Source organism: Ruditapes philippinarum, unplaced genomic scaffold, assembly GCF_026571515.1.
Source record: "Ruditapes philippinarum isolate M1 unplaced genomic scaffold, ASM2657151v2 ctg5170_1_1_1_1, whole genome shotgun sequence".
NCBI lineage: Eukaryota > Metazoa > Mollusca > Bivalvia > Venerida > Veneridae > Ruditapes > Ruditapes philippinarum.
Window position 1 is genome coordinate 47,793 of NW_026854957.1, and position 17,865 is coordinate 65,657.

Here is a 17,865-nt window from a genome sequence, read left to right on the forward strand (position 1 = left end):
GAACTTTTGATGAATAGTTGACACGTTGCACAATCAAAGTTTCCTGGCAGGGTAGACAACTTTCATGTCTTTTTGAGACACCTGAACGTTGATTTTAAAAGAAGATACAGTTTTTATAACGATGACCATATTACCTTTTTTGTAATGTCCCTCACTTTTGTAAAAAAACAAAACAAATATGTTTTCAGGAATTCTATTTTTTAAATGCAAAAGAGAAAAATAATGACAATATTCAGTAGGTTTTTATACTGTGGCGATATCATATCACAGTAATTATTTCTTTTCTTGACATTTTTGTTTTCGGGATTGGCATTCTAGAACGGTCGGTTTTATTCCAATTCTAACGTATTTGATACAATATTAGTAACTAAATACATCAATGTGTTTATATACTTTACGGATAGGAGGTAAAAGAATCCAATCAGCGTTATCTCGAAAAAATACAACGGACTGTATCCTGGTTACCCTTTACGATAACGAAGGGACGTCTGTAGGGAATTGAATGCAAACAACTATGTGATTAGTAAGATAGGCTCCCTGTCTAGACACAAGGATGATAATGTGGCGTAATGCTGTGATAATCACCATAACGAAGAGGATCAGAACTGTCTTATATCGCCTCTCTAATAATTTGTCTGACCGCTGCATGATTGATAGGGGTCTATTCTTGACTTGAAACTGTTTATAGCTAAACACTGACCATCACTTGATGTGTGGTAATTGTATGTTTCCGACCGAGTAAGATGAAATTATGTGATGGAAATATTGTCAGGCACAATTTAGTTGTATTTGGGTAATTTGCATTATTAATAAAAACGATCAGCACCAAACTATCACTCTTTCCTAATATACACGAGTTTAGGGTAAATCTAAATGGATAAAGCTCATTCTCATTATTTATCAAATATGTCAGATGTAATATAAAAATAACTTATTTCATTCATGAAAAGAATTACCAGGAGTCACGTGACAACAAAACAGACAACGAGGTGATTTGATTTGTCTAACATTGATCGTTAATAGTCTTTCTATATGCTAATTATATAATACAGTAATTGTAAACGAATATGACTGTCAAAATCAAATAAATGCATTGGAAAACATACGTAAATACCTTTCAACTATAACTTTAGATATAAGGGGTCTTTATTTAAATGGTATATCCATTTCATCCATGCTGGTAAAAAAACAATAATTGTTCTCTTCGTTAATTTATATCAGGCGATATTCATGAATATGTTCCAACTACAATTATGATATAAACCTTACCTGTATTTAACTTAACAAATTCGTGAATATTCATTAGGGTGTCGGTGTGTACGATATATATATTCAAATATCCTTTAAGTTCGATAAATAAACAATGGAATCATATTATTCTCAGCCTATGTGTATGAGAGCCAGGTATTTTAAGTACCATAAAATTCTCCCCTTTTAAAATCTGTAGATATTAAGTACTCTGACTGGAAACCACTATATCATTTGTATCATTTATTAAAGGAACGTACACGAATACTAATAAGAATCTATTTCATGATATGTGCATGCGTTAAGGGAGTTAAGTAAATTGGTTAAAAAAAAGGATAAGCATATGTTTTTACATAGCATTTCTGGCAATAATGATGCGATAGAGTTCCACACATTGACACATGATTGGTCATGTTACATTTATAAAGTAAGGGATGTACTTATCTATATATGGTGAGTGTTCTGACCAATGCATAGAATATATAATATAGTCCACCGAATGAAAGAACCATTACTTATACGAATGGTTTTATAAACCACATAAGCTAAATATATCACTATATATATATAATTTATAATACTATTTATATATCACGTTTTCAATCTTTGTGTATATTTAGCATTTGAATTGCATTTCATTTTGAATATATAAACTAATCTTAATACACATAGCATACACATACATATCTTTTAAGTATCCTGCAATATAAACACAAATTCAAATGTAAAAAGCAGCATTATCAAGTTTAAATCCATCCAGTCATGTATAGGTTATTGTACAAAATTAATGTTTTACAAACCTTTCTCAGTCTGTTCCAGTAATTTATATGCTCGACGGCAGTTTTGTGTGTTTTCCTGGGATTGTAGTAAGAAAGTACAACAGTAAACATATATGCTAGTAAAATCACAATAAATATCCGTGTTGTACATTTCTGGACCATTATCCCACCTTGGCACATGTTTTCCTCTGTCAACTTTGTCCAATTTTCCTTTGCAAATTATCATATTCCTTTCCGATAATCCATATAACTGTTCAGAATTCCATTTTCAATTTTCATTTTCTTCACATTTTCATAGTTATGATATAACATTATCTATTTATTTCATATACTTCAACCCAATATTCAATGTTTGATTCACTTCAATAATTTGACAATGATAAATTATGAACATCCCTGTCGCTATAAAATAAAAAAGCACGGTGTTTGTGAAGATTTTATCAAATACATATTATAGCAAATTACCCACTAATGTACTGGCTATCTATTTGAAAATCTTCATAAATTACAAATTGATATTGAAGTATCGTCTCTAATAACACAATCTCAAGATCCACAGATATATTTAATGGTAAGCCTCTTCAAAATCATATCAAGATTGTATCCAATATATAACTAAACGCGACAAAATACCATTAGCTCGGATATACCATTTACTTACATACAAAACAACGATACAATACAATGCTTAAATACGCAAACATGAGAATCCAGTCCTTGCAGATTCAGATATACTATTAATAGATAATTCTGGGAATAACATCGACAATGCCATCTGTCAGAAACACACAATTCACTATAGTAAAGGTTTACAAAATAAGATAAGCGAGGTTATATATCCAGAAAGACTTGGGCCAGTCAGACCTTGTTTACTTCCGTTCCCATGATACAGAGTGAGTAACAAGTCATAGACATTAACATCTTCCCTATGAAAGTCCTAATAATAGTTCAAGCAATATTTTTTGTTTTTACTCAGCTAATATTATTCTCTAAGATTAAAGGAAACAGAAGTATTGAAAATAAATGAAATAACACAATCTCTATTTGTAATAAAATTGACATCACTACGCGCGAACCGTTGAACATTGTATGTTTAAAATTGAGCTCAGATTAAAATAAACTAATGATCTAATAAATGAGTTTCACCAAAATCATCAAATCTGAAAGACTAGTACGAACTGTAAAATTGATTAAATGACAGAAAGCAAGAAGGTTATCGTCAGTCAATTTCAAAAGATAGTTAAATATGTTATAGATATACCCGACTACAAGAAAGCACACTTCACAGCTTACTTAATCACACTAGAGTTAAACTAATTATCAAGTGTCTGTACAAACCTATTTCGTCAAAGAAAACTACTAATTCCACAGCAGAGCTCTTATTGATATTTCCAATACATTAAATTACAATCCAATACTTTATATCAATGGCAAATTACACTAAATAGCCAATGCCGGATATAACTCCATGAAGATTAAGGTGAAACAATCCATGCCTAAACAACTTATAGCTCTTATAGTTATTATGACAAGACTAGCATATATCGCTGAAATTTTCCGATGCATTTGATAGTCAGACAAACTACAACTCATTACATAATGGGACAGTCCTTTATGTCTAAAACCAACGTCTCTTCAAGAAAAATTTGCAGTCCCGATATTGGCCTAAAACCTCAAACTGATGACACTCTTACCACACTATGATAATAATGGAGTCATTAATGTGTAGTTTGTACTTAATTCTATATAAGTCATATTGCTGTATGTGTATTTCTACTCGTCGGTATTTTGGTTTTATATTTTGTAGAAACCAAATTGGTAATAAAAGATAAACAGGTGAAATTTGTACTACACAAAACTTTTTATCATCAAATTACATAGATATGTAATTATTAGATTTAATCTTTTCGAAGACAACACTACATCAATATCATCTGCATAATCAAGCAAAGACACTTAACCAATGCACAGTAACTATGAAAACTAAAAATGGAAAAATATTTAAGTACTGGTACGAGTATCTAGCTAATGAACATTATAATGGCTTTATATAAACAAAAACTAATTTTGACATTGTAACTTATTTATAGATAAAAAGATACACCCAATTGTCAGAATATGCACGAAATAAATACAACTACTTCGAACGTCTTAAGCCTGTTTGGACACTTTAAGATACTAATTATCATATATGCAATAATTTCATTTACATAAATAGATATTTAGTTTTCACTTTTTCATTATCCATTAATGTTTAAAGAGTCAATTCTTTTCTTGATATCCAAACTTGATTGTATGTCGAGTCGTTGAACTTTGAAACTTTATATTTAAAGAAATATGCAGTTAATCTTTCTTAGTGCCGGTGATAATTAATACGTTTTGATTATAATCCACAAACATTTCGCTATAATTGTCTCTTAGGTAATTACCCCCCTTGCAAGAGGAGTCGTCTTTGAATGGGTGATTAATGGACATTCTGTATTCTCTAATAATCGCTATTGAATGCTTATATTGGTTCTCTACGACATTAACCAATCATTGATGGGGCAATCCTCTCTTGGTAATTATAAGATGTCTGATAGAATAAATCTATTACAATATAACGTCATAAACTATAAAGAAAATGCAGTACAAATTGTCTTTATAAGGTGCATTTCACAATATAGTACTAATATACAATCCTTTTGTATTGCTGGTACGGTACATGTTGTGAACGATCAAAGTACTAACCTAGCAGGTAAGAAAGGTTTGATTTCTCTATTATCCAGTCCCAGTGCTTTTGGAGTATGGGCATTACAACAATTAAGGCACTATTAACAATTACTACATTTGATAAAATAATGCAAGCTGAGCTGTTGGCCTGTCTTTAACTAAACTATTTTGAGACTACCATTATGTATCATTTCCTAAAATAAACTTACAAACTAACATATATACAACATGTTACAAAAAACTATTCATTGTTCTAATGACATACATTCCTGAACATCTCAAAATAACTGTAAGAATTATACCTGAACATCTTATAATAAAATATGGTTTTCAATAACTAAGAATTATACCTATCTTCTAACAGACAGAAGTACTAAAAAATCTAAAATTACTGTCTCGCTTTTAGCAAGTAATGTAAATGTAAAGTAAACATTAAAACTCTGAAGTTTATATGAACATTCAATACCAAACAGTTCTCAGAAGGCGAACATATTAAATATCAATATACAGCGGTACAGATACAGAAATAATAAACTAATGAAAGAGCACCGCAATATCGTCTGTCAGCAAACATCCATTTATATCTGAAATTCAATTATTACGGCTTTTACAAATGAGATAAGATGCGAAATTGCTAGAGAACGAACAATAAGAAAATTCCACACATATATTCTGTGGCAAAACCAATAAGACCTTTGCTATGGTAAAGTGACGAATACAAACACTTCAATATCATTTCTTACATTCATCTATCATTACTTTACTTAGTACAAGCTGTCGGGATACGTTGTAATGAATGTAGTACATCTAAAACTTCGACGAACATAACAAACTAGAAAGTCGAAACGATTTGTAAAAGTTAAAGCGAAACTTAGACAAAATGTTTGAATTCAACCTCTGCAATTTACAGTCATTTCGAAAATACTTGTCATTAACCTTAAACAAATACCGATTCCTAAACTGTTTATTATATGTACTTTTAAGAGTCAGCAACTTAGCAAAAAATTGTCATAGTAGACTAAATTACCTCCACATTGCTTTTTACATGCGCAACTATTAACAGAATTACAACTGCTATTATTTCAGACATGTGTAAGCAGATAAAAATAAACTATTAGTTAGGCAGGTTAATGTTCTGTGAAACATATGTTTAGGTAAAGCGAAAAAATCTGCATTATAAAACGAAAGACATAGCATTAAATCATTAACAAATTTGTCATACATTTTATTGTTTTGGCTAAACTAACACTAAAAGATAAAAAGGTATGCGGTAAAAATAATATCTTAAGCAAATTAAGTATCATTGTTTTTATTAGATAATATCACTATTCATTTCATAAACGCAGTATGATTTCTAAACTAACCATTTCCAAGATTAGTTTGCAATACCAGAATGTCTGTCTTTGAACGGAATTTCCATATATCCAGCAACGCAGATTAGTATCAAGACATTCTCAAGCATGTTTCAAAACCAAACACATTTCATATTTGTAATACGTGCAAACAATAAAAAGAGCAAACTTTAACTAAATAGAAATCTTTATAAGTTCCACATGCCTTATATTTACACACAACATGTCAAATAAGTTCTTATCACTGTCGAATTATCACCATTTGGCTAAGACCTTTCTGTCTAAACTCCCGAATAGTTCAGACATTTAAGTGTGTTATTATTTCTTGTATTGTATGTTACTGACACTTTAAAAGAAACAGTTGCTTTTACGACTATATGATAAAGTTTCACATGATTGTTGTTTTTACAAATAACCAAAGAAATAAAAAAAGATTTGTGGCAAATGTTTTCAATAACATTATTTCAGCCGAATTGCGTTAGATCTTAAGTTACATGTTTTTTAAAAAGAATATTTAAGATCAATCTGAACTATAATTTAGGAAAATGATTCGAAACAAAATCGAACTTTTTCGTTTTACAAATGAAATGCACGTTATGTTAACGAGCACGTTCACGGACAAAAACAATGTTTGCAATATACCAGATTGTGAACACTAGAGTATCTATGAAGATATCATTGTTTCTACGGTTTAAACAAATAAAATCACACAAAACCTAATAAGCATACCAGCATATCTTGATAAGCAATAAAAATCTAAAACAAAGAGTAAAAGCATTTTATTCTGTAGTTATCCACCCAATTGTAACTACTTCCAAGTTCAATCAAATTACAAGAAAATAAGTGAATAATTTCCTTTTTGCTTATCCTTTTGCAATTTTATTATAATTGGAAACTAAGTTATGTTTGTTTTTGTCTCCAATGGGTGATAAACGAGCATTCCCTCTTCTTAAATAATCTCAGTGAGACGTCTATATTGTTTTCTCGGCGACATAAGCGATTCATTGATGATGTAATACTCCTTCTATTACTTCACATCGGCTGATCGTACACATATATTAAACATAATACTTCATTTCTGTAACATTGATTTCTATTGGCCAGTCATGACGATTGCAAGTCTATGTATCAAAGAAAGAGTACTAGTATGTACGTTATTATAAAGTTGAAGTGAAGAAGGGTCATATGGTAGAGTTTAGACCAACATGAAACCTGTCAAAATTCTTTATAAGTAATCATATATTCCCAATTCTCTCTCGTATATGTCACACAGTAATATCCTAGAAATGTTTCATAAATTTTCTCTTTACATTGGATATTTATAAGTTGCAACAATATAAATGTTTCAGTAAATTCTCGTTTACTTGCGTATGTTAAATTGTCATACTTTAGACGCTATTCATTAATGAATTATATACTTCGTTTTCGCATCCATATTACACGCATTGCCAAAGTAATCGGACATAACAAACTAAAACTGGTTGATATGTTTTGAACAAAAAGTGACTAAAATGTTTTTTTTTTAAAGAATCATACTTTTTATAGGGCAATTGAATTAGAACTGATGTATGTGATGGACTTATAAATTATAAATGGCAAGAAGTCAAAGCAATGTACATCCCAAAAATACCATATCCAAAACATTTCGTCATATCTTAGCCAACAATTTTATCTTTTATTTAAATAACTCTTAAGAAATATTATTTATTTGACTGACAATATTCCATTGGAAGAAACATTTAATGATCTAAGTAGTCTAATAAAGTCTATTTTAATCTCAAAACTATTCTGTCTTAAAAGGCACTCCACTGAGATCTATTAGCCAAAAAAACCATAACATTTGAAAATAACGGGTGCTCTTAAAAAGGAAAACTATGTAATAGGTAATATGTAAATGTATTCGGTACTAAAATGATAACCTATTGTTGCAGGGCCGATGTGAATGAAAACCGCTGCAATGCTTTTCATTTTGGGGTCAATTTGCAGAAAAAAATGAGTATGGAGGGAGCAAATGATATAAAATTTTGAACACAAGTCATTGGTACAGACCTACATACAGTTATACAAAAATCTTGAAAAGCATTTTAACTTTTCTACAAAGTTCTGCAGACATTAATGCCTTGTAATGAATTGTTACTGTAAAATTAATCAATGGTGACAGTTTAACAATTAAAAACCGCATCAAAGAAGTGTTTATTTCAAGTATGCAATAATAATTGTTGACAACTCATTGAAATTTGTGTGCCAGGTTGTCAATTATCGTCACTTGATTTAAAACAAGAAAGTGCACCTGTTTTCTTGCTGTAAAAATTTATTGTTGCACTTTATGAATAGCTTGACATATATTATTTTTGTTTTTTAATTTTTTGCGTTGAAGATTACAGAGCAAAAAAGAAGACACTTCTGACTTTTCTACATTTTATCTTATATTTTGTGCAAACTAAAATCACTTTGAAATATTTGTATTAGTTTTACAACCTTCAGCAGACAATCTTAAAGATTTTATTTTCTGTTTTTATGGACATGTGTAAATAATATAAAAGCAATGATAGCGGGCATTTAAAGAGACATTTCTGATATAATAAAGAAATGTAAAGATACAATAAAACTGTTTATGTTACAAAACGAAGACATTTTATTTCATACAATTCCAAAATGTACTTCTACATTAAATTTTGCATATTCCATACATTTTTTTTCTATACAATGTTTGAAACAAATTTACATTCTAATTGTAATTGTTTTAAAAATGAATTCATTTTTCAGTTTGTAAACGAGAGATAAGAATGCTTTGTCAAAATGTACGCTATTTGCAGATTATTAGATTTGCCTTCAAAGAATATTTTTGACTTTCAATTATTAGATTTGCAGCATAAAAATTCACAATATTCAGATTATTCTAATTTGATTTTCACAACTTTTATATAATTAGATTTCAGAATTTTTCAGAAAAATAATAATATCATTCTTTTATAAACAGCCTAGAAATTTACTTCCGTTTGGGATCGATGTAGACATAGGTATTATTTTCGCAAAAGTGAAACTGTTTCCTCGAAATTGTTTCCTCGAAATAAAGCAGGAGTACATGTATTTTTCAGACTTTCATGTCTACATATTTATGCAGTAACAATATATATATATTTTGGAAAAGTAGCACAAAGCGCTGTAAAACATTTAACATCAAACGTAAGTCTATCAAAACAGTCATATTTTTTCACATATTTTTTTCCTGTTTTTGCACTACAACTTTACACAAGCTACTATCAGAAGCGTGATTATATAATTCTAGGTAATATGTTATAACTGTACTTTGTATTAATTATCTTTCTTATGAAAAGTGATTACAAATAACACTTCATGTTACAACTTCTAATGATGTATATCATAAACAAAGTCCTTAATATCACATCCACTCGAAATATGTTAAAGGAAACCAGAGCAGTAATCATTTAATGTGTCTAAATAATGAGAACAATTTTGCTGGAATTCATATACATATCGTTAAACTAAATAAGAATATGCAAAATACGTTAATATAAGAAAGAGACAGGGTTTTATTGGACCACCCTGATGTATGTCTAATTATCAGTTAATGCTGGTTCATAGAAACTGCAGGTGTGGGAATACGTAAAATGCATGCAATATTTTAGGTTAAAGAATAAAGTAAGCATCATGACAAAGAAGATGGCGTAAAAGAAATTTTGGAAAGAATTCTCCCTCGAGAGCATTGACAAGGAAAACAAATATTTGAAAATCGCAGATTTAGACTAGACCGTACTCCAAATAAATCACGTATTTCTCATTCGATTTTGATATAACAGAAAAACATATTCATCCTAAATCTGACTGAATATTCTCAAAGCATTAAAAATCAAAACATGCAAAAAAAAAATTAACAAAGTTGAAATATGAATAAGGCAACGCAAATGGTACAAGTTTCTTTTGAACAAGGTCTAAATGCTTTTTACAAAAGGTCCTACGAAACCATGGAACATTCCAAAAGTAAACTGCATTATTCTAAAAAACAAAACACTTACTTTAGATTTCTTTTAATGAAAGAGATATTTTGAACTTTGAAGAGAGAGGGAGGGAGATAAATGATTATAATAGTTTAAAACTTGCAAATTGCAGACTTTGTCTGTTTGAGTAGTTTGTTAATGAAAGATAATAAGGTGTAACATCTATTACATCCACAAGCACCTCAACACTAAAAGAATTGAAATATATCCCCCCCCCCCAAAAAAAAAAAAAAAAAAATAAAAATAAAAACAGCACTGAGACTGTACATTCAGAATGAGAAAACACATATTGAACTAATTATTATATAAACTTATAGAAAAAAAAATGATTTTTTAAATTCTGAAACATAATGAGTCACTGCTGCAGTAAACATACACAGTATTTCCATTTGTTTATTGCAGTCCAATGTACAATGGCATAAAGAACAACACGAAAATCGTAAATGTAAGGCAAAGCTGTTGTCAAACAACCTCAGACAATGACAGTACACAAAAATTACAAACTAAATCCTTCCCCCTGAGAGTAGCGGTAATCTTGATAATGGAATATTTACACCATCCTAGATATATAAGTGTTTTTATATACGTTTTTTCGCAGAGTTTTTGTGGAGATATATAATTAGATAATTTATATAAGAATATCACTCAAATAAGTCAAAGATTATCATCAAATACTGAAAGTCAACAATGCATTTTGGTAAACTATATTGCACAATGCATATACATGTATATACATTTTCTAAATAAGTAAAGAAGCCAAGAATGTAAACTGAAAATACTTATTTTTGTGTCAAATGTCTTTCACTGTCTGTGTCTATTCTAGGATTAGGAAATTAGGTGGGATTTTATCGAAACATGAGAATTCATTACATTTGCTTTGGCTTATGAAAAACAATTACAATTGGAACGTCGATAACTATATAAATTCAATGAAAGGACAGGTGGTATATTTAACAAAAGCAACAAATAAACTCTGTTAAATATAGCCAAAAACAATCGTATTATAACAATTAATAGTAAGTATAAATGTTTCAGCAAAATATCTAAAGTCAACCGGATGTGTTTAAGGGTCAGAATAGTATAGCATCATAAAAACAAGACAACTTGATTTCCTATACATTGCTGAAAGTGTTGTCATTCAATCAATTGTTACTTTCTAATTGTTTAGGAATGAATATTATTTAACAATTTCATGTTAAGTTTTGAATAATTAAAACAGACAAATGATAGTGTGTTTTTGTATTTAAGGAACATTTGACAAAACTAATGACATCTTCAAGTCACCCAAGAAATTATCATATCGTACTGATTAAAATTCAAATAACAACTACGCTATAAATCAATGTTGGGATGGTGAAATCATTTGGATTTATTGCAATAATAAAACTAAAATGCAACAAACATAACAGTTAACAATAGAAAGTAACGTTGACAACTTGACAACTAGAATTTTAATATGAAACCAAATCGACCCCTCTTCACATCCCTTTACGCAAAAAATCTATATTGGTAAAACTCCTCTCATTTTTATTTAAATCTTAACTGATTTTGACAAAAAGAAATCAACCATAGTACCATTTTCTTCTGCTGTAGTTTTCCATCTAACCTTAATTCTTGCGAGTGTTTACCTAGTCTACATCCCTCTTTTCTTTTAACACCTTTATTGTAATAGAGAATTACATCCGTTATAATTTTGGAACATACTTTATATACTGTCGAAATATTGTCTAGGATTGTTCAAATTTATGAATTATTTAGCTAATTCGAAAGGTCAAGTCTGGAATAATCGCTCGAGATATTTACAAAACAGTAGCTTATCTATTCCTGGACAAAATTTCAAGATAGAGGAGTGACCTTGACAAACGTATTATTATGATGAGTGCTAATAGTGCAAAGGAATATAGATGAAGCAAGAATCGAGCTTACCAGAATAAATAAAATGTCATTGTATTTAGGCAACGATATTAATTTGCAATGTATTAAGGCAACGTTGATATGTAATTAGTTCCAATGAATTAATTTATCTTTTACACCAAGGATCTGGTTTTGCAACATATTTAATGCTCCTAAAAAGATGAGCTAGAATAGTATGTCTAACAATTGCAATTAAACACCAAAAGAGCAAATGAAAATAAGATGCAATGAATGCATAAAATAACCCAACAGGAGCATTATAAGCTGGATATTACACAAAGGAGTGTTGTTAATCTACGAAATTTCCAAATTTTATGTACGTGTTATTTGTAAAAAGGGTATGTAATTCTCATTTGAATTCATTTAGGAGCCGAATGACTAGACAGTTAATTAGCTAATTGTTAATTTAGAAACAGAATAAATTCCTGCATATGTATACAACTGTAATTCTTATTGTTCACAATTAAACTAAAAACCTCCACCAAAAAGTGATATTTTAGAATACTAGTATATGTATATGTGACAAAATTACAGTATGTTGTAATTGTGGTTGTATACCACACTTAAGTTAAAGTTTATATATGTATATAATTATGCTTATAAAACAATTTTCAAACATCAAAGAATATGTAAAATGTATACTGCAAATATTTGTGCACATCAAATGTAATCATTAAAATATATGCATTCATTACTTATTGAAAAAAAATGACTTAGACTTTATAGAAAATAGATTCCTAATTACCTCTCTTTATTTACATGAAATGTTAAATTTGGTAATATCTTTATAAATAATGCTTTTTGGAACTAACAATATTGATAAATTTTAATTTAAGCATCATGTTAATGATATAAAACCATAAAAAATTGTGTTAAAGGATCTTTAATATTTTTGTAAACATTTTACTCACTGCTCACTCACATATCACAACTGAGAATAGCACGTGTTGAATAGTATCTAGAGTATCCGTTTATTATAATAAAAAACTATTATTTCAATTTAAAAAAAAATCATCTGAAAAACCAACCACAGGTTCTACCAAAGAAATACTTCGCGTACTTAACCTGGTTGCTTAAATGGCCATTCATTTTTATTTTAACAGCGAAAATGTTGTAAAACAATAAACCACACAATTTGAAACAAGAAGGAAAGCATATATTTACGCATATTCTTTTGGGTATTTGCTCATTTGCATTTAAATGAAACTATTGATATTCCTATAGTAACAACTGAATTACGTTAATACATTTCAATTTATATCATTGTATAATTCGGTCAGTTATTTAGTAATCAAAGTATGATTCATTGCATTTTCCTGACAGTTACGGACCAAGAAATAATGAATTGTTCTTTTCTGTTTCTGTTTACACTGATTTTCATAACGCATTGTATTGCATTTAACGTATTGTGTTGCATTTATATAGCTTATGAAAAAGAAGCTCCAGTCTAAGTAACTATAATTATGTTCTGTTCTGTTATGCTTTGTTTAAAAAAACAATCAAATAATGTCAATAAAATAATTCTTTTACCATAAGATGTGTCAATAATGTCTTCTATAGAAATAAAACGTAACTTTCAATGTTTCTTTCAAATGTTAGATAAAAATCAAATTTAATTTCTTTATGTTTCTGAAATTGCAGGAGTAAGAAAAAAACTGAAATGTACCCATATCTAAAAAAATGTTTTAAAACTTTACTCTATATGTTTGTATCATTTTTCAAAGTACGTCTCAACTGATATCATCCTTACACGTTACTTTATAATGCAACATGACAGGGCCTTCACACAAATATAAGGAATGCCATCAAGTCGGCGTAACGTTCCCTTAGGATCAAATGATATCTTAAGACAGGACATAACAAAACGTCTTACAGTTTCATTTGCTAAAAGTTCTATCCTTCAGACAATGTTTTTGTTTACAAGTAGTCTAAGAATGAATGTTTAATGATCAATTACATGTTAAATCTTGAATAATTGAAAACAAAAACATTGCTGTGTATCATTGTATTGTTGAAAACATTGGCAGATTGTGATGATGATAATGATTAACATGGGGAAAATGAGAAATTAAATGAAACAATGTAATTAACCAAACAGAGGCAATAGTAATTCAAATAACAAGGATCTTACAAGTGTCAGACAATTTGCATCGCTATTTCTTTATTAATCCGATCAATATATAAAACCAATAGATAAGATATTTGTATATTTGACGACAATGAGATTGAACACATATAACAGTGTGTTTTACATATAATATAAAGCCTTTTAGTGATTCATATATTATCTTTATCCATTTGTAATTCTTTTTATTATCATATTAGAGTAAAAAGTGTCGAAATATTAAAAAAGTCAAACACAAAAGGTATGTCTTTTAGACAAATTGAGTATGAATACAAATTCGAAACTCTATTAAAAGATAAACCTCTAAATGTGTTTTTACCATAACCTGTCACTTATCATGACCACTTATGACCGTTAACATTGGGTTAATTTTAACCATATTAATTCTGTCTCCTGACCCTTTTTATTATCAACTGCACTTGGATCTTTTAGATATATTTTAGAGTGTCATAGAATTGTTAACTTATAGTCTAGGATGGTGCGACTTGAGTTTATATTTTTCTGGTCCTTAGGGATCATTGTTGCCAGCACTATTAAGGGTTGAGAATTGAGTACCGGCCAAGCTGGTGCTAGGGGGCGTGAGAGATGTTGCACTTTTTCATTATCCCTCATATACAGACTCAATCAAACCGTGTCTGCAATTTTCATGTAATTCTATTGTAATAAATGCTTCCGAGGGATCACTTTGTTTCCACATTTTTAGTAGTTTTAGTGTAAGAATTCGAAAAAACAACTTCGAGAGCGTTATTTTGATCAAATATTCGCACAATGACATTGCTATTGTTGGACAACCTATCCAGGATGATTAACGACATTGGTGAAATAATTGTAAAGTTCAGCGTAAATATACAAATGAATACGCTGGAACAGAGACACCAGGCTGACCAAAATCAATCAATTTATCATGAATCTAGACAAAGATTTATATGAGCCGCGTCACGACAAAACCAACATAATGGGTTTGCGACCAGCATGGATCCAGACCAGCCTGCGCACCCACGCAGTCTGATCAGGATCCATGCTGTTCGCTTACCAACTCCATTACAAGTAGAGAAACTGATAGCGAACAGCATGGATCCTGATCAGACTGCGCGGATGCGCAGGCTGGTCTGGATCCATGCTGGTCGCAAACGCACTATGTTGGTTTTGTCGTGACGCGGCTCATATATGTACTTAGTTTCACAGAATTTACTCTGAATACAGCTATAAAAAATAAGGATACTGTACCACATATCTAAAATAAAGTATTTACATATGCAGTCCAATTTATAGAATTTGTTATGTTTTGTTGTATGTAGAATTTGATTTCAAATTTCAAGATTTATGAGTTCGAATAGAGAGAAAATCTTTACAAAGGGCGATCTCTAAAAAGAGAAGCTAGCAATGTAACATGTAAATACTGCAGATCTAAATGTAACTATCATACATTATTTTGTTTAATATAAAACTGTCGTTCCGTATCGACAGGAGTCAATAGCTTTAAAACATAAAATATGAAATTCTTGCTTATATCAAGAGATACATTTAAAATGAAAACAAAAAATTGCAAAGATAATAAAGAAATATACTGAAATATATTTTGTTTGAAAATCGATTTTATGCATGATTTCTAGCCCGACTTCAGAGATAACGCTTTTCATTTATGGTCATTTTTCAGAATATAAATAATTATTCAGGAAAAGGTTGAGAAGGGAATGAGTGTAAACAAGTCTCGAAAAAATATTTTCCAGCTACTTCATGTAAAAAAACTCAGTGAAGTCACATTAAAACTGTTATAATAGTAAATAAATTTGATACGATCTTAGTGTCAATAAAATCATAGTCCCGTTAATAAAAGTATCATAAATCTAGTAATAAATATTAAATATAATTTTAACTACATCTCGTTATCAAGGGCGGCGCTCTAAAATATGATTCACAACTGAGTACTGTACTATAAGACTATATAAAAGAAAAACTGCAATACATTTAATCTGCTATGTAACATATATATTCACACGTAATAAATGTCCAAGTGCAATACTGTCATTTATTATTTTAAAAGGTTTATAAGACTATCATGGAATGGAGACATGAATCGAACAATTGCCAACAAATGACGCATAATATTTACCAAATTTTAAAATTCATGTTTAAAAAGCAATCGTAAAAGTAATCCATAGAGACACCTCCGTTACAGCCATATTCCATGTCCAATATCCTAAGAGTATCAATCACATCATAATAATGACGTAATTGTATTCCTTTGAGAATCGTACATTGCAATTGCAAGATATATTCCGTATAAGAGTTAAAGAAAATTACAGAAATCACCCTGACAAAACTCTGTTATGAAAAGCTGTTACTGTCTTTGGCAAGTTAACAACAGATTGACATGACCTGTATACAATATCAAAATAATGGATGTATGACATGACAGATTCTGTTAAAGATGTAACCTTGTAAGACTGGATCGAAATATTCTCGAGATAGTGAGAGAGAAAAAATACAATTCAGAATTTACAGAAATAATAAAATAACAACATGGGTGAATTTTCACATCATTATGTCATTTAACCAGGAACCATTTAGTACATACATCAGCCTCGAGGGTATCTTTATTGGTATGAGACCTAAATTATGGAATCTTTGCTCCAATTACTAAGAGTGTTGTTGGAGGGGTTTTGTTATCAGGTCGTCTAGAGAGTTAAGCATTCCTACTAGTGTTATTCAATGATCCATTCTATTTTCATGTAAACAATCTTTGTTTCGTACTTTTATAATGTAACATACTAATATATTGATTTTTAATAAAATTACTATTTTTAATAAGGATAAATATGTACAAATTGTTCTGATAAGGAAAATGACTGCGGATGAATAATATGAATAAACATAAGTTAAATCAATGGTACTTGTTAGTATTAAATAATTTAACTTTCAGACATATTTATTTACATTGAAAAACTACTATAAGACGCATTGAAGTGTACTTGATTTGTGTTAGGGATTTGACCTGATTTGAACTTTGAACAGTTTTGTTTTGGAAAATTAAGACAATCCAATATCAAATTGTAACATTTGAGCTACAAACAGTACAGAGTTTATCAAGACAGCATATAATCAAAACTGAAAAACAGCAGTATATAGCTAGACAAGACTACACAACAGCTATTTCAAACATGTTTATTATTATCAAGCAAATGTTATTCAGATCTTCATTAATAAACCATCACGTTCATATTACCTTCCAATTATCCAAAACATCAACCAATTCTTTATGATATTTTTGTTCTTCCATAAAACAGGTGATAAAAATTGCTGTAAGAAAAGAATGCGTAACACCTTTCGCTTCTCAAGAGCGAAAATGATGCCGCGGCAATTATTTCTGATAATATCTCCCAGTAATCAAAAAGCAAAAAACATCTTAAGGCTCTGAAAATCATGTTCGTGATAAAGAAATACTAGCAAAATTATCGCAATTTACAAACATCAAATATTATAAAAATATAAACCTCCTAAAATAAGACGATAACACAAACTCCAAAAGAACTGCAGTTACTTAACAAAAAGATATATTAAAGTATGTCTTAAAAGTTTCGAACATGCCTTTATTTTGCCAGGGAGAGTAAATATTACAAATGTCATCCTGAACAGACATCCTACTGAACAAAACTAAAGGGGCTCGGAGTCTATCAGACAGTTCTTCTTCCTCTTTTTGACTGGCTTTTACGTCA

General features: G+C 29.7%; 1 protein-coding gene across 6 annotated transcripts in view; it reads right to left on the bottom strand.

Moving 5' to 3' along the window:
• LOC132741599 (uncharacterized) overlaps positions 1 to 17,865 on the bottom strand; it is a 76,358-nt gene that overhangs the window by 32,860 nt on the left and 25,633 nt on the right. For all 6 annotated transcript variants that reach the window (XM_060729805.1, XM_060729804.1, XM_060729809.1 and 3 more), the window contains exon 2: positions 2,049 to 2,429. In XM_060729805.1, the coding sequence (XP_060585788.1) occupies positions 2,049 to 2,207 (159 nt within the window). In that variant the 5' untranslated portion in view covers positions 2,208 to 2,429. The remainder of the gene's footprint in view (positions 1 to 2,048; positions 2,430 to 17,865) is intronic.